The following is a 24,135-nucleotide window of genomic DNA, read 5'->3' as shown; positions in this document are numbered from 1 at the left end:
AATCATAGATGGCCCCTCATTAAGCTGAAGAAGCTACAGCTTCCACAGGCAAGGGGAGCATTGGACTTCCCAGATTTTAGGAAATATCAGTTAAGTTCCCTATTAAGTTACATAGCTGATTGTGCATCAGACAAGACCCAATCAATCTGGCTGGACATCGAGGCTTCTCAAGTAAAATGCCCACTTATTAACCTTTTATTTTCGGACAAGAGGAAAATCATTACGGATCACTGTAAAAACCCTATAATACTAAACACAATTAAAGCTCGGAATATAATGTGGCAAAATGAGGGCAACTCACATAAAACATCCCCCTATGCACCGATAGTGGGAGCATGGGGATTCCAACCGGGGTTTACAGATGCCACTTTTAAACTCTGGAGATCCAGGGGTATCTCATGTCTAGGGGACCTATTTAAAGATGGGGTCCTGATGTCTTTTGAACAGCTGCGTCAGAAATTCAGATTACCTAATGGAGGCCTCTATCGATACTTCTAAATTCGAGATTATATACAGAAGAAGACTACGTTATTAGATAGCCTTTATAAATCAGATAGAGAATGTAGAGTACTATGACCAATGGGGGTATCCTCCATCAGTACTATTTATCATTTACTACATGATGAAGTATCGGGAGATATGGACAATCTGCTTAAAACATGGGATCAGGAATTGGGACTAGAAATCTCTATAGAAACGTGGAATGACATTTGGGAAAACGCCAGAAGAATCACCATCTGTAACAGAACTCAGGCCATTCAGTTGAAGATACTTCATAGGGCCCATATAGCACCGGATCGATTGGCAAAATTTAAGGCAGGAGCATCTCCAATGTGTCCCAAATGCAAAATAGAGGTGGGCACTCTTGTACATTGCCTATGGACCTGTCATAAGATCCGTAGATACTGGTCGAAAGTAGCAAGTACCCTGACAGAAATTTTAGGAACGGAAATTAAAGTGGACCCTGTATCTCTCCTTTTGGGCTTTTCGAACTCACCCTCCCTGGATATGCACGGGAAGAGACTATTTTCTATTCTCTCTTTCTGTGCAAGGAAAAATATTTTGGTAAACTGGGTGGCTGAGGGCCCCCCTGGACTTTCAAATTGGCACAGATTAATTATGGAATGTATTCCCCTTGACTTCCTTACAAATATGGTGCACCGAAAGACTGAATTATCTTATAAAATATGGCAGCCCTTCTTGAATTATATGAATACAGATTAGATTAGATTACATTACAGTGTGGAAACAGGCCCTTCGGCCCAACAAGTCCACACCAACCCACCAAAGCGCAACCCACCCATGCCCCTACATTTACATCTTACCTAACACTACGGGCAATTTAGCATGGCCAATTCACCTGACCTACACATCTTTGGACTGTGGGAGGAAACCGGAGCACCCGGAGGAAATCCATGCAGACACGGGGAGAATGAGCAAACTCCACACAGTCAGTCTCAGGCGCTGTGAGGCAGCAGTGCTAACCACTGTGCCACCGTGCCAGCCATCCTAACAAGGGCTTTTATTTAATTGAGATTATGAACCTGGCTGGTCCGTGGCCCCTTGGGAGAGGAATCCCACACAAATATGGGTTTTGTTACATTTGATGTTAACACATTCCGAGCATGTATCTCACTACCCAATTTCTATGTTATCCGTTGTTTTTTTTGGTGTTTTTTCTCTTTCTCTAATTTGAATAATGTAAGAGATTTAAATATACACTCTGGTTAGTTGTAGGTTAGATTAGTAGTTAGTTGAAGTTTGTTTTTTTTCTTTCTCGGTATTTTTCTTTTGTTAAATTTTGGTTATTATACATTGAAGATTTAATTGTATATCAATGTTTGTACTTGAGAGTTTTGTTTATTTTTGTAAACTTGTAAAAATGTTAAATTTCTAATAAAAATATCTATTAAAAAAACAATTACGAGGTGAGGTGAGCTTTTCTATGTGTTTGGTTTAATTCGCAGAAGGGTTTGCGGCTGTGTTGTAATAGATATCTGGGAAATAGGCATGGAAGTACAATTAATACAACAATTGGAGAGGATATTAGGGAGGGGAGGAGGGTAAACAGAAGGAGACATAGAATTCATAGAATCCCTACAGTGTGGAAACAGGCCATTCAGCCCAACAAATCTGCACCAACCCTCTGAAGAGTAACCCAGCCAGAACCATTACCCTACATTTACCTCTGACTAATGCACATAACCCACACATCCCTGAACACTTTAGGCAATTTTAGCATAGTTAATTCACCTAACCTGTACATCTTTGGTTTGTGGGTGGAAACTTGAGCACCTGGAGGAAATCCATGTAGACACGGGGAGAATGTGCAAACTCCACACAGACAGTCGCCCAAGGCTGGAATTGAACCTGGTCCCCGGTGCTATGAGGCAGCGGTGATAACCATCGAGCCACTGTGCTGCCATCACGAAGTATATGTTGAGGCCATAGGGCTTGAAGGTAATATTGGATGGCTCGGGGGTATTTAGATGGACAGCGAGTAGGAAAAGATGAAAATGTATGAGGTGCATTGAAGTGATTATAGCGAGTAGGTGGGAAAGGTGAAAATGTTTGAGAGCTAGAGCATCTAATTGTCAGACAATATTCTAGACAGTCCACTTGACATGTGCACTTGTGTGCCACCTACTGTAGTCCCAACTCTCCCCTGCCCCCAAATAAGGATGCATTACACAGCCTTTAAATTGAAGTGGGTCTATCATATTGGAAAATTCCCCAAGTTGATCTCCTACCACTTCAGCAAAAATATGACTGTGGCTGTTTTTAAGACAAATAAATTTGAATTTTACAAAAAGAGAAATTCAACAGCCAGATGTAGACATAAAAAAGAGAGGATGACTTCAAAACAGAATATTAATTGCTCTGTGATTCAGGGCATGTTGAATTTAAAATAATTTATTGTTTTCTGTTTTTTTCTCTCATGAGAACATATTACAGCTTATTCAGAAGCTTGGATTTAAACTGAGAAAAACCAGGAGAATGAAGTGGAAAAATTAAACTAAAAGAGAGAAAAATTAGAACTTAGGCTAAAATAAAAAAATGAGTTAAAAGGTTTCTGTGTTTAGATTCTGTCAAAAATAGAAAAGTATCCCAGGTAACTTTGTAGATGGGTAACATGAGTGAAGCGAAGGTGGAAACAGGGAATAGGCTTTTAGCAAGCTGAGAACCTCTGATAGAAGTTATGAATTAATGCTTCTAATGCAAAGCTTTGCATAGGTTTCATGTGTCAATTATGCGCCTAAAGAGCTTAATAGATGGAATGGACACTAATTTCCATGAACTTTTCTGCTCAGAGCGCAAATTGATTAACAAAAGCCCATGTCTAAAAAATAAAACTAAAAATATAATTAAAGTAAGTACTGTATAAAAGTCCAACCTTTGATAGCTTCAAATTCAATCGGGAAGAAAATTTAACAAACATGTGGCCACTTTGTAAAGATTCTTTTTTAAAGTATCCCAAGTTGAGGCAGTTACCCAATGACTTAGCTTGACAGAATAATATTGATATTGAATTAAAGGGAAAATAACATTTATATTGTGTGACAGGTGAGTAGCCAATGGTTGGTCAGCATATCTGATTGAAAAAGACAATGCCATGAAGAATCCACCAGCTAATGATGACTGAAACTCATTGCTCATTGACCAACTCATTGGGCCTTGTACGTATGTGCTGCCTGAAACACACAAAAGTAATGCTCCTCAATGCTCTAGCTAACTTATAACTAGTTCTGTGCAACATGAACTGGCCAAATGTTTGGGTGAATTGTTACAATCAGTTTTTAGCAGCTCCACATTCATAGTGAAAAGTTCTTCCACATTTGCAAAGACCATACATGTCTTACATATTGATGGTAACCAGCATCCATGTACTTACTTCACATTGCTAACCTAGTCACCAATATATCATTCAAGGGATGTCACAGACAATTGCACTGCAGCACTCGGTAATCTAAAACCATCACTACTGTGAGAATCAATAATCACTGAACTTACAAACGCAACAACTTAAACAACTGAATTCAGTTTTAATGACACCATATGTGTTCAAATAGGTGGTTTTGGGATGATGGGATCCCAACTGGACCAAACTCTTGTAAATATCTTTGCTGCGTTCTATGACAAACACATGCCACTTAATCCTCTACCGTGCATATTTCTGAGATGTGGCTTATGTGTTCGCTATATTTGAATCCGCAGTTAAATATACAAATTTCCTTACAAATCTTAATACATTGCAATCAATTCACCTTTGAAATGGAGTAATCAGGATATCTTAGTTGAGAAATTGGTCAGATGTTCTCTACTACTCTCTACCACAAACACACCTTCATTGGTCATTATATGGTATAGGATTTCTACAGTTGTGCTCACTATAAGATCAGTCTTATCAACAACCTCAACTGTGAAATAGGGCCTGAGTTATTTGTTCACCAAACAAGCTTGTTGCTGAAATAGGATGCATTAAAGCCATTTTGCAGGACAATGGCCATCTAGATCAGATAATTTTTTATTAGATACCATGCAAACTGCTTGAACAATATCCAGGTTTGGACTGAAAAGCAACAAGTAACATTTACAGCACATAACTGCTGGGTAAGAACTGTTTCCCATTAGAGACAATCCAACCAATGCCTCATGGCATTCAATGGTGTTATCATTAGTGAATTCCATCAAATGGAGACTTAGCACTCAAGTATTGATTAGATGCAATTTTCTTGGACCTACATTCACTCACTTCTGCTGCAGATGTGAACTGTGGTAACTGGGAAATAAGGATGTCTCAAGGTGGAAGATTAAGGGTGCCTATGTTCTCTGATCTGGCAGCAGAGGCCCTCTTAGAGAAGATAGGGAGGGAAAGAGCTTTTTTCTACCTCCAGAAAGAAGACAAGGAAAGCACAGAGGCATCTAAATTACTGGATCTCATAAAAATGCTTCTCGATAACTACATCACTACTATCACCTACATCATGACTTAAACATTACCCTGTCACAAATGAATAAAAGCGAATTCCTTATATATGACATTAAAACAGGCCAATAGAGATGGCTGCTATGAACAGGTAATTGGACATAGCAAAAAACTTCTGGAAGCATTTCCAAGATTAATGTCAGTCAGGCAATCAATAACTCAGGTAGTTCCTAATGGTTCTGAAATGCTAACTATTTTGATATAATCTGTTACAGAAACAATCTTCTCTAAGGAAATCCTCTATACATTAGAATTAGAAGTTACACCCATCTGACATAAAGATGTTTTAAAACCTTCAGTACCAGTCTTTGTCTTGATGGCAATTGAACCCGAAACGTTAACTCTGATTTCTCTCCACAGATGATATCAGACCTGCTGAGAATTTCCAGCAATTTCTGTTTTTGACTCAGAAAAATAGGCCTGCTTATACATATTTTTAAATCAATAGTCTCATGAGAAAAAAACTCTTTCCCTCCCTATCTTCTGTAACAGGGCCTCTGTTGCCAGATCAGAGAACATAAGCACCCTTAGTCTTCCACCTTGAGATATCCTTATATTCCCAGTTACCACAGTTCACATCTGCAGTAGAAGTGAGTGAATGTAGGTCCAAAAAAATTGCATCTAATCAATAATCGAGTACTAAGTCGCCATTTGATGGAATTCACTAATAGGTAATAGCAGGACCTGATTGGAACAGTCCATGACATGACAAGCTTTCTAGAGCCAGTACTAGCTACCACTGTGAGATGGAGTGGAGGATGTGGAGTGGTGACATGAAGTTCAGAGTTTGGACAGTAAGCATCTCCTCTACAATTCTGTTACCATTTTAGTACTGTGTGGAATTTTGTAAATGCCCTCCCTTCAGTTGCAGGCTGGTGGTGTAAAACTGGGTGGCCCGACATGGCCATCATCGATCTATCTTCACAAGAACGCTATCAGATGTAGAGAGTGATTTGGCATTTATCTTGGGTCAATTCATGTTTTAAAATGGCCATTTAATAGCCTTAATGGGTGTGGCAGAAAGGAGCATAGGTTAGACATTTTTAACTTCAGAAAGTTCATGAATCCAGACTATCATTCATGATTCCACCCATACACAAGTTACGGAGAGGATGGCCTGACTATCCAAAATTTGCAGGACCTTATGAGATGACTAGTCAGCCAAGTTAGGAGCACAGGGTATGGGGTCGCTGTATACATCTTACTCTGCACTGTGAAAACTGCCAATGGGGCAGAATTTGTTCCCATCCACCATTTTCAAGAGGACATACAGTCACCATTACAAAGAAGAATTGGAATAACAATTTTATTACAATGGAAATAACTGAACTTTTTAACTTTTCTTTCCTCCTCTTGGGTTTCCTTTTTACCCTGTGGTAAAGTATCTTTCTTATCTTTAATGGGAGCTCCTTTTCTCTGACCACCTATTGATTTCTTATTTCCCCAGTTTCTATCCCTCACAAATTGAAATTGATGTCAGAAGCCAAACTTTGATTTATGAACCAACTCATAATAATTTACCATTTCCGCTGTTAATCTTACAATCTTAACTCTCTGTTCCTCCACATGCGTTCTCACCAGTTCAGGAAATGAATTTTTGAATTCCTCCAAAATAATCATCTTTCTGAGAATGTAATATGTTTGATCTATTTTCAATGCTTTTATTCACCTATCAAAGTTGCTCTGTTTGAGCCTTTCAACCTTTATGTACACCTGACCAGGTTCTCTCCTTAGATTCCGAAACGTTACCTGGAGACCTCTGGCGCTCATTGATCTGCACTTAAGATTTTGTTTTACCTTATCATACTCCCCAGTCACCTCTGATAGAGGACACCAAAAAGTCACCACTCACTGTCTTTGAGTTCAATAATCCGAAACCCAAACTGGAATTAGATTTACATCCTGACAAAAGCCCTTGCTCAATGTACCAACTTTGTTTGGATCTACAATATCCACATGGTTACTGGCCATTTCATTTGTTTAGCTACTTTATCAAATGAAATGAAATGAAAAAGGCTTCCGTGTCCTTCTTGTCAAACTTGGGCAATGCTTGGACATATTTAAACAGATCCCCATCAGGCCTGGCTATGATGGGATTGCTTTCCATCACTGTCCTCAGCGCATTACTCCCACCTTTTACCTCTACCTCTACTATTTTAAGTTGTCTTTGAGTTTTCAATTACAATCTCTGACATTCAAAACCTCTCTCTTCCACCCTTTCTTTTGTTTTTAATTGCATGTCAAATTGTTTCTTTTCCTTTTCATGGTCAGCCTGCTACATTTGCAATTGAATTTTAGGTATTTCCATAAATTCCGATGGTATTTCCGGCAATTGTAGATGTTGAGCTATTGCTGTGTTTACCTCCCTTTTTCATACAGTCAAAGGTAATCTCAACTCCAGTTAATCTGCCAATTCCAAATGTGTTGCCTTGATCACTTCTTGTAAAACTCCCGGTGACTTATTCTATCCCCAGAAAACTCTTCATGACTGAAAGAGCCATTAGTACACAAGGTACATGCTATTTAAAGCAAGCAAATTTACTTTCCAAAAAGAGGACACCAAAAAGTCACCACTCACTGTCTTTGAGTTCAATAATCCGAAATCCAAACTGGAATTAGATTTACATCCTGACAAAAGCCCTCAATCTGTTATGGACCAGACTAAAGCCCCTTAAAATATATTAAGATGATAGCCTAGAGCCTAACATTTTCTTAATTTTAAAGGCAAGTGTAAGGCATTGTGTTCCATATGCAATTTGATTTGTTAAACTACCAGGCTTGAAGCAAAGTGCACTTTATTCATTTACTATAGTTAAAATACAATCTAAAGAAAGAAGAATTGGCATAGCTTAACTCTATTGGAAAGCTTAATAAAATAATAGATGATTTAACTGTTAAACAACAACTGTTCCAATATAGTAACATCCTATAAATACAGCCTTGGCAAAGGCAAATTCAGTAAAAGAAATGGTCTCACTTCAATTCTAGCAACAGGAAGAACTCCAGCTTTTAGTTATCTCAGCGAGAGGAATAATAGCTTCCACATCCAGCTTCAAGACCCCAGCAATGACTAAACATTAAACTAAAATCCTGGTTCTGTGGGAGCTTGACCCTACTCCTTTATGCTGCTTCTATTGTTCCAACTTTAATAAAAAAAAAACCCAAGGCCTCACAAGCTGTTTACTTTAGTGGCTGGGAACAGACTGCTTAACCTGTCTTCCTGAAAAAAAGGACAAAATACAACTCTTTAAGTCACAATGGGTTTTAGGAGAATTTGATGTCTAATTAAAGAATAACGTAACACATACCTGTAAAGAGATTTTTTGACTGCATTAAAAGTCAAAGGGGAAAGTTCTGTTCTGTAAGTTAAAATATAAATAGTCTACAAAAACACAAACATAGTCAATTGTGCTTTTAGTCTGTTTGGTAGTGTAAAAGTCTTAACATGAAATCTCGTTGTGTTATCCTTCCAACTAATAAGTGCAGGTTCAAAATTCTTATTAAAAGTTATCCGTTTCTTTGCAAATTGCATCACCCCTCCAAGTCACACAATGCTCTGACTTGGAACTATACTGCAATTCCTTCAGTGTTGTTGGTTTACAAACCACTGTGTCTTTCACTCTGCACTTCCTATTAGGCCATTGACAACCGTCAGCATCCACACGGATTTGCCAAGTGAGTTTGTAGTTTGTGAGCTGGTGGTTTTTACGTGAGGTACCAACACTAACCCCCGTTGACCATTTTTCACACTTTTCGTATCATCAAAACACAGATATACTTAATGTCCTTTGTTTAAATTTAGAAAAGCTTACTCTTAAGAGAAACCAAATTGATAGTTTTCCTCAAATTCAGAATAAACATTGTATGTAGCAACACAATAATACGAACAAAACAAATGTTATTTTTAATAAATATTTTAATTCTTACATTTAAATCCTATAAAACTACTTATGTACAGTGCATCTTTAATTCTTTGATGTTTTCAGTTACCTGGCGTTTAGGAGTATTATTTTGGGACCTGGAAACACGCTCTGTTGTTTGTAAATGCATGCAGGAATTATCTTCTGAACTACCTGAATTGGAAGACTGAACACCTAAAATAATTGGAGGAGATTATTAACATGTTTCTCATGAAATGAGGAAAGATCATTTATTGACATCTTACAATATAATTTTCATGCACGAATCAAGAATTTAATGTGTGGATAGTGGCTAAGTAAATTTAACAGATATGGATTGATACAATGACCTGAATGTGCTGATGTACTAAAAGTGGTAGCATGTTGAATTGAAAAAGCCAACTTCTCCCTTAAATTTTTTGCAGTGTCATACATGGGTGGAGTAAAAAGAAAGGATATAAAATAAGGCCTTTTTCAAGTCTGATGATAGGTTACTGACCTGAACCATTAATTCTATTTGTTTCTCCACAAATGCTGAAAAACCTGGAATTTTCTGTATTTATTCCAGATTTCTACCGTCAATAATGTTTTGATTTAGTGTAAAAAATCTTGGTTTTCTTATGATTCATTCTTATTGCCAATAGGACCAGGGATTGTGCCAGTGGCTGACATATCCATCACCCTTTCTGAAACTTTAAAGAAGATTTTCTTGGACCTTTATAATCTTGCCAGTCAACTCAACTTTGAAACAAACAGTTGATTTGCAAATCTGGGAAAAGGAGGCTTTTGATAAGAATGTAGGGTTGCTTCCTGCCATAAAGTCAAAATTCAAAGCAGCATCAAGCAGGAAACACTGAACTTCTCAAGTCCCATTCGTAGATTCAGCATTGAACAATTGATTTGAAATAGAAAGGAGACTGTAACTTTAATTAAAGAGCCATCTCCTGATGACATTTTGGACATGGTAGTACATACTGTGATCAAGCAGTGTTCAAATGGCAGATTCAGTATTGAAGAAAACAAACATTCATGTAGTTTGGGAAGCCATAAGGAACTGGAATGATTGAAATTAAGCTAGAACAACTCCTAAAGTTGGAAACTAATTAGAAAATTAGAGTGGATGCATAGCCAATCCTCACTAGCTCAGTCCTGCCCAATCAAACTCTAACATTCTAAGAACCTGTGATTAAAACCTTCTCCCAAATACCATAGGGTAAAGTCCTGTACATGGGATGGTCAAGGGGACAGGTCCACTAAGCAACTATCACTGCCTGACAGTGCATCAATAATTCAGAATTAAGGTTGACTTCCCTATTTTTATACTTCATTCCCTTTGAAATAAAGACAAAAGTTCTGTTGCCTTCCCTAATACTTGAACCTGCATGCTTTTTTTTGTGATTTATGTGCATGGACTTCAAATTCACACTGCATTGTAGCTTTCATGCAGTCTTTCCCCACTTAAGTAACATTCAGCAACTCTATTCTTCCTGTCAAAGTGCACAACTTCACATTATATTTCATCTGTCCAAGTTTGAATCAAGGCTGTAATGAGGTCAGGATTTGAGTGACCCTGGTGGAAATCAAACTGGGTGTCAGTAAGCAGGTTGCTCCTAAGCAAGTGTTGCTTGATAGCATTGTTGGTGACACCTTCTATCACTTTACTGGTGATCGAGAGTAGACTGATGGATCTGTCAATTTTATGCCCATTTGCTTAATCTAACTATATTCGTGAACAGACTTCTTTGTATTATCCTCGCCACTTGCCTTCCAAACTATTTTGGCATTAAGTGTATTTGTCTATTGATGATATCACTATTTAAAAAAAAAACACTTGCACTGATACAAGAAACTATTCAATATATTAAAATTTCTTCAACAAAACTTTTATGAAAATTGTACAGAGGATGCAGGGGAGCTAGCCAAGTGGATACAAAATTGGTTCGAAGGTAGGAGACAGAGAGTGGTGGTAGAAGGTTGCTTTTCAGACTGGAAGCTGATGACCAGTGGTGTGCCACAAGGATTGGTGTTGGGTCCACTGCTTTTCGTCATTCATTTAAATGATTTGGATGTGAATATAGAAGGCATGGTTATTAAGTTTGCAGACGACACCAAAATAGGTGGTGTAATGGACAGTGAGGAAGTTAATGGTAGAGCTCTGGGAGTGTTGCTGAACAAGAGATCCAAGGGTGCAGGTGCATAGTTCCTTGAAAGTGGAGTAGCAGATAGGCAGGGTGGTGAAGAAGGCATTTGGCGTACTTACCTTCATTGGTCAAAACTTAGATCAGAGTGGTGCTGGAAAAGCACAGCAGGTCAGGCAGCATCTGAGGAGCAGGAAAATCGACATTCGGGCAAAAGCCCTTCATCAGGAATAGAGGCAGGAAGTCTCCAGGGTGGGGAGGTGTGTGGGGGGGGGGGGGGGGGGGGGGGTGGTGGGTGGGTCTCCTTCATTGGTCAGAACACTGAATATAGGAGTTGGGATGTCATGTTGTAGCTGTACAGGGCATTGATGAAGTCACTTTCAGAACACTGCAATTCTGGTTGACCTTCTATAGGAAGGATGTTGTTAAACTTGAGAGGATGCAGAAAAATATTTATAAGGATGTTGCTGGGACCAGATGGCTAAGTTATAGACAAAGGCTGAATAGGCTGGAGCTTTTTCTCTCGAGCATCAGAGACTGAGAGGTAACCATATAGAGGTTTATAAAATCATGAGGGGCATGGATAATGAGACAGTGGCCTAGTAGCATTATTGCTGGATTGTTAAATTGGAGAAAGTGAGGACTGCTGATGCTGGAGATCAGAGTCGAAATGTGCGGTGCTGGAAAAGCACAGCTGGTCAGGCAACATCCGAGAAGCAGGAGAGTCAACGTTTCGAGCAAGAGCTCTTCATCAGGAATGGTAGGGGAGGGTGGAGCTGAGAGATAATTAGGAGGGGGTGGGCTGGCGGGGTAGCTGGGAATTCAATAGGTAGATGAAGGTGGGGAGTGATGGTAATAGGTCAGAGAGGCGGGTGGAGCGGATAGGTGGGAAGGGAGATGGACAGGTAGGATGGACAGATCAAGAGGGTGGTGCTGAGTTGAGGTTGGATAAGGGATAAGGTGAGGCAGGGAAAATGAGGAAACTGGTGAAATCAACAGTGATACCGTGTGGTTAGAGGGTCCCAAGGCAGAAAATGAGGCATTCTTCCTCAAGGCATCGGGTGGCTAGAGTTTGATGGTGGAGGCGGCCAAGGACTTGCATGTCCTTGGCAGAGTGGGAGGGGAGTGAGAATGTTTAGTGCATGTGTCCTAGAGATATTCTCTGAAACTACACCACAGTTACACCGGCACCACTCCCCACCTTTTCCTCCATTACATCAATGACTTTATTGGTGCCACCTCGTGCTCCCACGAGGAAGTTGAACAGTTCAACTTCATGAACACCTTTCATACTGTCAAGTTCACCTGGACCATCTCGGACACCTCCCTCTCCTTCCTAGATGTCTCCATCTCCATTTCCAGTGATCGACTCAACTCAGACATATACTTCAAACCCACCGACCACCCGCACCTCCGCCCTTGAACCTCATCCCCCCCAATCTCAACAAGGACAGAAACTCCCCCACCCCGGTCCTCACCTTCCACCCCATCAACCTCCAGGTAGAACTCAGCATCCGCCACCATTTCCGTCACCTACAAACAGACCCCACCATTAGGGATATATTCTCCATCCCACCCTTATCTGTGTTCCGCAGAGACCATTTCCTCCGCGACTCCCTTGTTAGGTCCATGCGCCCCCACCAACCCACCCTCCAATCCTGGCACCTTCCCTTGCCACCACAAGAAGTGGAAAACCTGCACCCACATCTACCCCCCCCCCTCACCTCCGTCCAAGGCCCCAAATGATCCTTCCACATCTGACAGAGGATTAACTGTACTTCCACACACGTCATCTACTGTGTCTATTGCTCTCGATGTGCTCTCCTCTACACTGGGGAGACAGAACTCCAACTTTCGGAACATTTTAGAGAACATCCCTGGGACACAGGCTCTAAACAACCGCACTGCCCTATGGCCGAACACTTCAACTCCCCCTCCCACTTCGCCAAGGACATGCAAGCCCTTGGCCTCCTCCACTACCAAATTCCAGCCACCTGATGCCTGGAGGAAGAACGCTTCAGCTTCTGCCTTGGGACCATCCAACCTCACAGGATCAATGTTGATTTCACCAGTTTTCACATTTCCCCTCCCCCTACCTTATCCCAGATCCAACCCTCCAACTCAGCTATGCCCTCTTGAACTGTCCTACCTGTCAATCTCCCTTCCTATCTCTCCACTCCACCCTCCTCTCCGACATATTACCAACACCCCCCAAACTTCATTTACCCATCGCATTCCCAGCTACTCTCTCCCCAGCATGACCCCCTCCTATTTATCTCTCAGCCCTCTTGCTCAACCCCTCATTCCTGTTGAATATCTCGTGCTCGAAAATTCGACTCTCCTGCTCCTTGGATGTTGCCTAACTGGCTGTGCTTTTCCAGCACCACACCTTTTGACTCTGTTAAACTGGATATCCAAGGTAATGTGCTGGAGACCGAGGTTCAAATCCCACCATGGCAGATGGTGAAATTTGAATTCAAAATATCTGAAATGAAGAGTCTAATGATGACTGGGAATTCATTGTTGATTGTTGGAAAAACCCATCTGGTTCACAGCTGCCTTTTAGGGAAGGAAACTGCCATACTTACCTGGTCTGACCTAAATGTGACACCAGACCCACAGCAATGTAGCTGATGCTTAACAGTGCTCTGGGTAATCAGGGATGGGCAATGCCCTCATCCTGTCAATGAAAAAAAAAGCTAAGGTCTTTTTCTTAGGGTGGGGGAGTCCAAAACTAGAGGCCATAGGTTTAGATGTTTAAAAAGCACGTGAAGGGTAACCTTTTTATGCAGATGGTGGAATGTGCACGGAACAAACTGCCAGAGGAAATGGTAGAGATGGGTACAATTATAACATTTGAAAGGTATCTAAATGGGTATATGAGGGTTTACTGGGATATGGCCCAAATGCTGGCGAAGGGACTAGGTCAGATTGGGATGGCTGGTTGGAGCTGACAAGTTGGGCTGAAGGGTCTGTTTCCGTGCTGTGTGACTCTATGGCTAAAAGACAGGACAAAGCAACTGACCAATTACTGCCTCATCAGTCTACTCTGAGCACAATCTGCTCACTGATGCCCAGTTTGGGTTCTGCTAGTGGCACTCAGCTCATCTCCCCATCACAGCCTTAGTTCAAATTTGAACAAAAAAGCTGAATTCTAGAGGTTAGGTGAGAGTATTAATGCCATATTTGAACAAATATGTAATCAAGGAGCCCTAGCAAAACTGGATCAATGGGAATCAGGAGGCAAACTCTCCACTGGTTGAAGTAATACCTAGCATATAGGAAAATGGCTGTGTTTGCTGTAGGTCAGTCATCTCAACTCCAGGATATCTCTACAGAAGTTCCTTGGCCCAATCATCTTCAGCTGCTTAATCAATGGCCTTCTCTTCATCATAAGGTCAGAAGTGAGGATGTTTGCTGATATTGCACAATGTTCAGCACAGTTCCTCAGATACTGAAAAAGTCCATGTTCAAATCCAACAAGATGCGCACAATTCCCAGGTTTGGGCTGACAAATGGCAAGTAACATTCATACCACACAAATGACAGATAATGATCATCTCCAATAAGAAACAATTTAACCACTACTCCTTGGCATTACATGGAGTTACCATCACTGAATCCCATCAACATCTTGGGGGTTAATACTGACCAGAAACACAAGTGGATTCACCATAAAATACAGTGGTTACAAGAGCAGATCAGAGGCTATGAATACCGCAGTAAGTAGCTCTCACCACCTAATTCTCCAAAACCTGCCCAGAAGCTACAGGTATAGGTCAGTGTGATGAAATACTCCCCACTTGCCTGGATGAGTGCTCCAACAGCACTCATGAAGCTTGACACCATCCTGGACAAAGTAGCCCACTTGATTGGTACCACATCTACAAGCTTTGACTCCTTCCACCACCTACACTCAGTAGCAGCAATGTGTGCTACCTATAAGAAATATATAGATAGCACTTTCCAAAACCACAACCACTTCCACTGAAGGACGAGGGCAACAGATACATCAGAACACCACGATCTGCAAGCTCTCCTTCAAGCCACTCACTATCCTGACTTGAAAATACATCACTGTTTCTTTACTGTCATTGGGTCAAAATCCTAGAATCCCTCCCTTATGGTGCTATGGGTCTACCTACACTGTACGGACTGCCACAGTTCAAGAAGGCAGCTAACCACAACCTCTCAAGGATAACTGGGGGCAACGATAACTGAAGGGCAGCCAGTGATGCCCATGTCCCATGTGAGAATAAAAATATTTCTATTCTATTTATAAGTGGAGCTGTCTATCTAAACCCTCACTTGACAGATATTGTATTCCGAAAATGATAGCTTGGCAAATCTTTTAAGCAGGACAAATACTATAATGGTTTACTTCAATTGACACACTGAAATACCTAGCACCGTTTTTGTTTTAAAGCAGTGTACTTGGACATTCATATAGCAACTTTGTAGTTTTTTGAGGGTTCTTTGATACATGACAGTCATAATAAGTTTATGCACATTTTACACAAATACCTATGTTTAATAATTGCAATGGGGACTTTACCTCTCCCAAAGGGTACTTTATCTGTACAAAAAGCTATCTTGCCTCTACCGAAAGGCAGCTTACCTCCACCAAAGAACAGCTTAACTTCCCCAAAGCTGTCCCAGAATCAGAACAAAAGGTACCTTTTATCTTCAAAAGGGTACCCTGGTATTGAAACAAATATATTAGGCTCAGACCTGCTCTTACCTGGTACAGCAGTCTCAAACATCAGCTTGTAGGCACTTAATTAATGAATAGTGAGGAATATTCACTTGAGGAATTGAGCAGCTGATGATTTACACGGTCAGTGCTTTCATAAGACCATAAGAGCATAGGATACTGGAGCAGAATTAGGCCATTTGACCCATCACATCTGCTCCTCCATTCAATCAGCTGATATGTTCTCAGCTCCATTCTCCCTATAATTCTTATAATTCTTACTAATCAAGAAACTATCCTTCTCTGTCTTAAATATACTCAATGACTTGGCCTCCATCACCTTCTTTGATAATGAGTTCCACAGCTTCACCATCCTTTGGCTGAAGAAATTCCTCTTCATATCATTTCTAAAGGATCGTCTCTTCAGTTTGAGGCTCTGGCCTCGGGTCTTAGACTCTCCTACCAGTGGAAACATCTTCTCCACGTCCACTGTATCTAGGTCTCTCAGTATTCCACATTTTTCCATGAGATCCCCTTCACCCTTCTAAACTTCATAGAGTATGGACCCAGAGGCCTCAACTGTTCCTCATAAACCAAATAGCCACAAATCACTATTTCCAGCCCTGTAAAAATGGGAAATGGTGTGCTTATGGTGAGATTTAGTATTTTCAAAGACTTCCATTATTTTAATCATGTAGAAAATGCCACATCGAGACAGCAGTAGGTCAGATGTATCAGATTAATTAGGTGTTCAAATATTTAATTAAAGACGGCATGGTGACTCAGTGGTTAGCACTGCTGCCTAACAGCGTCAGGGACCCAGGTTCAATTCCTTCCTCAGGCAACTGTCTGTGTGGAGTTTGCACGTTCTCCCCGTGTCTGCGTGGGTTTCCTCCGGGTGCTCTGGTTTCCTCCCAGAGTCCAAAGGTGTGCAGGTGAGGCGTATTGGCCATGCTAAATTGTTCATAGTGTTAGGTAGATTAGTCAGGGGTAAATGTAGGGGGATCGGTGGGTTACTCTTCGGAGGGTCAGTGTGGACTTGTTGGGCTGAAGGGCCTGTTTCCACAATGTAGGGAATCTAATCTAAAATATGTTGGAATCTAATCTTTAATTTACTTTATATTTTGGGAGATGCAGAGATTTGCAGAATTCAGTTGTTCACAAAGCAACTAAAGTAAGAGATGTTAAGTCAGACCACATTTCACAAAAAAAATGACAAAGGGACTATGAAGCAATTGCAATCATGTTTGTGTTTATCTGTAACTCAATCATCTAATAATTCACAAAAATCTTTTCTAAAACATAACTATATTGCAATTAAGCTCATTATGCTTGAAATTAAGGCAGACATCTTACCCCTCGTGCAGCTGGTAGAATTTACTCTTTGAAACACACTTAGATTTACACTTGGTGCAGGTGACTTCCTCTCTCGTCCCCTTTGACGATTTGGAGTGCATTGTTGAATATTCTGAAACAGATCAGCATTATGTGACTTAAAGAGAAAGTCTTGTTATGTGGTAAAGACTTCCGAGATTGCAGTCACCTTCAATTTCTCAGTCTGCCCTCTGCACTTTTTGCATTAATGTTTTCATCCTTTCTCCACAGTACACAACTGTACGCAGCTAAACATTTCTCAGGAAATTATGGTGACTGTTCTGAAGCTTGCTGTTAGGTCGAAATGGCCAGACTCATTCACAGATTTTCTTTACATTTCTATAAGCATGTGCCTTACCGCCACTTAGCACTTCCTCCTTAATCAAAATCAGGACTTGGAATGTGCATTCAAATGTGAGAATTAACTTGTTTCCTATCACTTCACATTAAAATACCTGAATGTCAGCATCACTGCGACTTGCCCATTTTTCACTTATCTATATAATGGCTCCACAATTAGTTTACTTTTCTGTTGGACTCCTCCTGTAAATATCAATCAGATTCTGTAGGAGCAGCTGCTATCTCAAATAGGACCTGAATACTTGAATTTCCAACCTTGAGTGTAAGCATCCAAAATGGTCTTATGGGACAGAGGATTTAGTTAACTCTATAAGACCACTGACATTAGGGAGGATAATAAGTCCATAAAGCAGGATTTCCTTATGCCTGATTCTCAGCCTGGACTCAAGGCAGTATTAATACTGCACTCCATAGTGACATCAGTTACATCTTGTCAAAGCCAGCAGGAAGTGAACTTGCCTGGTCAGGATTAGGACATGCTGTGATTTTTAAAATCCTTTAAAATGGTCCCTAGATGAGGGAACTAGGGTCAACAGCTTTCAAGAGGGGAGAAAAAGACAGGTCTGTAATTAAGCAGGCTGGCGAATGTGCTCCCAAGCTGCTGAAAGTTCACTTTTTAAGGCTATTCTTCTGAATCTTCAAGCTGTGTTGGAAATTAGCTACAATGTACACATTTTCTTATGTTATTTTCTTTCCAGACCTATACTATAGCATTACTGATTCCATATTGGCATATATGACCTTTCCATTATAAGTTCCAACATCCCTATTTAGAAAACACCTGCAAAGAAAGTGCCTAATTATGCAAATAATCAAGTATTTGCACAGTGGCTCAGTGGTTAGTACTGCTGCCTCACAGCACTTGCCTCATTGTGGAGTTTGCACGTTCTCCCCGTATCTGCGTGGGTTTCCTCCAGATGCTCTGGTTTCTTCCCACAGTCCAGAGACTTGTGGATTAGCCATGTTAAATTATCCATAGTGTTCAAGGATGTGCAGGCTAGGTGGATTAGCTATGGGAAATGCAGGGTTACAGGGATTGTGGGGATGAGGGGCGGGAGAGTTGGGTTGGGTGGGATAGTCTTTGGAGGGTTAGTGTGGACTTAATGGGCTAAATGGCCTGCTTCCACAGTGTAGGGATTCTACGGATTCTATGTTGTTCAGGCACAAGAGTTTTGGAAATTGTTTGGTTGGATGCCACTTTTACCTTAACAGCTGAAATGTCTATTCTTCAAAATAAACTATTAATCAAAATAGCAAGAAAAATAACTTGCTTAATACCATGGTGAAGTATATCCAGTGAACTGTATTTTGTGTCTTTCAATATCTATTATTGAAGTTTCTATCTGAAGGCCACAATCTGAGCATGTGCAGTGTTAGACACAGGAATAGCAAGCCAGACTAAATCAGACTTGCTAACACTGCGCATCACGATACAGTGAAATTAAAATATTTAATTACCCTCAAAGTTGCCCAACTATTTCCAATCAGACTTTAAGAATGACAGATATCAAACATCAAATGTATAGCTTAAACAGAAATGAATAATTTAGATTAATACTGTAACTTCAGCAGAGTGAAGTTAAACAATAAGGTATTCTAATTAATGCTTATGGTTTAAACAAAATCTTCTTTGATCAAATCACCTACTTACATGCACAGACAGACAGGCAGATACTTAGACAAAATTAAGGAATAAATTTGAAGCAAGTTCAAACTAGCAAATTCAATAACCATTTTAACAATGAATATGACACCTTTATGAAATTCCTTAAATGTTGCATCTAATACAGGGTGGCAGGGCATCCAAAAGAGGGCAGCATAAAGACTTCACTGAAGAGCATTCTGGAAGAAGTCAGCTCAGTCACCATGGCTGAACAGCAGATTGTGGAAGAATCCAGTGTCAATGAATCACCAAAACATGAAATATGGACATAGACATAATCAAGGCTAATAGTACCTACCCAATTGGTAAAGACTCGAGTCAAATGAAGTGAAAGATGGCCTGGGTGACTACCTTGGTGCAGATTCTGGGAATAGGCCAGACCTGCACTACGTACAACAACACTGAGAGAACCACATACCTGATGACCGGTCTTTCACCTGCAATGGAGAGCAACCAGTGCTCCCATCTGCCCAGTTTCTGCCTCACTTTAATCAGGTCCTTCTGAACCAAATTCCCAGCACTTTCAGGGGCCAAGCCATCTTTCACTTCATTTGGAATTTGAAGATGGACCGTGTCTGAAGGGACATCATGTATAAAGATCTGGACAAAGGGGGAGAAAACACACCCAACACTATCCTCACCCTGACTGCCACCTTCATATGTGGCTGCATCAAGCTGTGCTGAGACCCTTGGTATGCAAACACCAAGTGTCACGATGTACTGAGGTTCTACCTGTCCCCGGTGTTGCGAAGGATGGGCCTGGCTTCACTGCTGCGGAACGTCCCAGTGGTTGGACTATTCCATATCACCTGTCCTTTGTGGAGAAATTTGTGAAGTAAAACATCTTTGACCACAAGTCCATCAGGAAGTCGTCAGCACATAGTGTCCTTAAGACCCTTCAGGAAAAATAGAGGGCGGATCCTGTCGAGCGGTTCCCTGGGCAGACTGTCAATGTCACTTGGCAGAACGCCTCATCACTAGAAGTTTCAGACAAGCACCAGGACACCACTTGGCTAGTATTGAAAAGGGCTCTACTTGTGAGATCCTTTATGTATGCCTGGACTCTCTGTGTCACCGCACGCTGCCCTTGAAGCAGCTACGGAGGGGATGAGACTGTCACACACCTCCTTCTGGAATGTGCCTAAGGAAAGGAAGTCTGGAGAGGAATGCAGTAGTGCTTGTCAAGTTTTGTCCCGAGCAGCACGTTGACCCAGGACTCTGTGCTTTATGGTCTGTTTCCCAGGACGCACACAGAGACAAACATCAATCATGCCTGGAAGACCATCAACTTGGTGAAAGGTGCTCTTTAGTCTGCCCAAAACTTGCTGGTGTTCCAGTTGAAGGAGTTGACCCTGGCTGAGTGTTGCAGACTGGTACATTCCAAGGTCCAGGACTACGTGCTGGGGGACGCTCTAAAGCTTAGGGCAGCTGCTGCCAAAGTGCAGTGGGGAAGGATCACCGTGTAAGGTCTGTCTGTCAAAGAATAATCGGGCTTTATTCAATAATTGGGTCCTGCCGACACCTCAGCTAAATGTCAAGAGGTTGATTGTCAATACAGAGAATGATGAATGTCACAGCTTAATTTGTTCAATGTAAGTAAAGACAGTATAGATCTGAACAGCTTCATTAACTGTACATGTACATAAAGATTTCTTTCTATGAATAAAGTATATCTTTGCAATAAAAAAATTAGTAAAGACTCAAGTCAAATAGTTGACAGTACGTAGATGATAACTACATGGATTGATCTTCAGGTCACTAAACAGTTTGGCTTGATGTTGGTTCCTTCTGGATATAGCTTCTTCATTCTCTTAAAAGACTCTCTCATGCAATTAAATAAGAACTCATCAGATCAGTCTGGTATCTATATGTCTCCCAAACCAGTGATTAATGCTGGATAATAATTTGTAGGTAGTTGAATGTATGCTAACACTGAAATATACACCCATGGCAACAAAGGCTGTGACATGTGCAAAATATATGCATTAACTACTACAGAGATCTCCTCTCAACAGGCATTACCTTCATTGTTCAATATTACAGCCTTCAACAATTCATTATGACAATACCCACTATTCTTACAAAAAATACAACCTACTCATCATTAATCAGTTTTCCCTAACTGAATTGTTGCCACACCATGATTATTCATTGCTCCAAATACTCTTGATAATTGTCTTTATCCTGTCTTAGCTGTTGAATATTTTACCTAACTCATCCACCAAATCCCCAATATTTTTCTCCCTATGTTACTTTCTCATTCTCGTCCAGTCCTCGAACAAACACCATTGGCCTCACTTACAGCCACCAAGAAAACAATAGGTTCACTTCTTCATAAATCCATTGTCATATTGAATAGCAAAGCAGGCTTGGTGAACCAAATAACTTACTCCTACACCTATATTCTGTGTTTCCACGAAGGAGGGATTTTGGCCAAGCACAGGCAGGTGGGACTATTTTAATTTGGAATTATGGTTGGACCGAAGAGTCTGTTTCCATGCTGTATGACTTTATAACAAGCAGTAAATTTTCTGAGTAATTGCCCATATGTAATTGAAACTGTCTGATATTATTTCCATTGATAACCTCTTCATTGCTTCTGATCATACTTACCAAGGCAGGGTCAGGCGTTGATCTGTCTTGAAAAGATGTTTTCCATCCAGTTGGAGTTCCACTTCTGCTCCTTAGATGGACAGGAGACCTGGTATGGATTTCTCGTACTTCTATTTTCCTATTTTCAGGTCGTTTTGTTAATTTTCCTGAAAGCTACAAGACATCCAAATTTCTTTGTGAAAACTGTAGTCTATGTTCAATCCTCTTAATTGGTCTTTTACAAAATAACAAGACAAGTTTGATTTAAGCACATTTCTTTTTATGTCTCTTTCAGATGACTGAGAGAAATTTAAGTAAATATTTGGATGTGAACATGGGAGGTATACTTAGTAAATTTGCAGATGACACCAAAATTGGATGTGTAGTGGACAGCAAAGAAGGTTATCAGAGTACAATGGGATCTTGATCAGATGGGCAAATGGGCTGAGGAGTGACAGATGGAGTTTAATTTAGATAAATGTGAGATGCTACATTTTGGAAAAGCATATCAGAGCAGTACTTATACACTCAATGCTAAGGTCCTGGGGAGTTTGCTCAACAAGGCGACCTTGGAGCGAAGGTTCCTTGCAAGTAGAGTCGCAGGTAGATATAATAGGTGTTTGGTATGCTTTCCTTTATTGATCAGAGCATTGAGTATAGAGGTTGGGAGGTCATGTTGCCGGTGTACAGGACATTGGTTAGACCACATTTGGAATATTGTGTGCAGTTCTGATATCCTTACTATTGGAAGGATGTTGAGAAACTTGAAAGGGGTCAGAAAAGATTTACAAGGATGTAGCCAGCATTGGAGGATTTGAGCTACAGAGATAAGCTGAATAGACTGGGGTTATTTTCCCTGGAGTGTTGGAGGCTGAGGGATGACCTTACAGAGGTTTATAAAATCATGAGGGGCATGGATAGCATAAATAGACAGGCTCTTTTCCCTGGGATGGGGGAGTCCAGAACTAGAGGGTATTGGTTTAGGGTGAGAGGGGAGAGATATAAAAGGGACTTAAGGAGCAGCTTTTTCACATAGAAGGTGGTACAAGTATGGAATAAGCTGCCAGAGGAAGTGGTGGAGGCTGGTACAATTACAGCATTTAAAAGGCAGATGGATATATGAATAGGAAGGGTTTAGTGGGATATGGGCCAAGTGCTGGCAAATGGGACTAGATTAGGTTAGGATATCTGGACTGTTGGACCGAAGGATCTGTTTCCGTGCTGTATATCTCTATGACTCTATGATGATAGAACAGCACCATTGTTAGACTTTTAGAAGCTGTTTGACCAATTTATGAAGTTATACAAAAGATCGGAGTACACATGGGATAGATAATTATCGTGATAAGTCATGGAAAGTCTAATATCATGTCAGCCAGCCACAATGCTGATAAAATGTGGCTTCTTTAGCAAAAAACTGCAGGTTTCTTCTTTTATAAGCTAAGTATATGTTAAATTATTGTCAATAACTCTCATTTAATTAACCATTGTGCAAATACCTACTGCTGAGTGTTCTATTTGAGGAATATGAATATCCATCCTGTAATAGAAATCAACACACAAAGGTGAAAAGTACTGCTTATACAACAGATGCGATGGCTTACAGGTTAATATGTTTTGAATGAAGACAAGATGGCCTGTGATAAGGTTAGGATATCTGGACTGTTGGACCGAAGGATCTGTTTCCGTAAAAACAATGACTGCAGATGCTGAAAACCAAATACTGGATTAGTGGTGCTGGAAGAGCACAACAGTTCAGGATTTCGCTGCTCGTTGGATGCTGCCTGAACTGCTGTGCTCTTCCAGCACCACTAATCCAGTATGTGATATACCTAATAACAAGCAAGAAAGTGAAGCTAATGCAACATGGAATAGGTTAGATATGATGAAAGATCTGTTGAGCATAAGGACAAAACTAAAGAAAAAAAAGAATATTTCAGAGTTCTGTTTCAAAATAGATAAAGCACAACAGACAAATTGAACAAAAAATGGGATGCATGATAGAAAAAACAAGGCTAACTAATCGTGGGATCCCATTGACTTGAAATAGATGCTGTTGTATAGTTCATTGACAGAGATAAAGGTGCAGAAGCCGAGGAAGGTGAACAAAGAATCAGAGTTGGGGCACATAAAGATACAAGATAGTAATGGTAAGTATAGCTAAAGAAACTCCAGGTCGGCTTACAGTAACTGGATTTTCGTGGTGAAATGGATGTGAAATTAAAGTTAAAAGAATACAAGATTTGGATTGGGACAACTGAAATATATGAAGCAAAAGGTAGTCATGGGTAAAGTGAGAACTGGAGAATCCTTTAATAATTTATTGACGATATGGTAAACTATAGCTTTTTGTAAGATGTATTATGATTTTCTATGTTTGTACCAAGTTTTGGCTTTATCAACTGAAATTTACGATTTTAAGAAAGAAA

General features: G+C 40.5%; 1 protein-coding gene across 1 annotated transcript in view; it reads right to left on the bottom strand.

The window, feature by feature from the left end:
• LOC140483396 (centrosomal P4.1-associated protein-like) overlaps nt 1-24,135 on the bottom strand; it is a 184,722-nt gene that overhangs the window by 38,592 nt on the left and 121,995 nt on the right. The window contains exons 11-13 of the mRNA XM_072581646.1: nt 21,728-21,880; nt 17,074-17,185; nt 8,978-9,081 (exon numbers count right to left, since the gene is read on the bottom strand). Coding sequence (XP_072437747.1) covers nt 8,978-9,081; nt 17,074-17,185; nt 21,728-21,880 — 369 coding nt within the window. The remainder of the gene's footprint in view (nt 1-8,977; nt 9,082-17,073; nt 17,186-21,727; nt 21,881-24,135) is intronic.

Source organism: Chiloscyllium punctatum, chromosome 11 (genome assembly GCF_047496795.1).
Source record: "Chiloscyllium punctatum isolate Juve2018m chromosome 11, sChiPun1.3, whole genome shotgun sequence".
NCBI classification, from domain to species: Eukaryota; Metazoa; Chordata; class Chondrichthyes; order Orectolobiformes; family Hemiscylliidae; genus Chiloscyllium; species Chiloscyllium punctatum.
The sequence above is the reverse complement of the archived record's forward strand: the minus strand, read 5'-3'. Positions and strand labels throughout refer to the sequence as shown.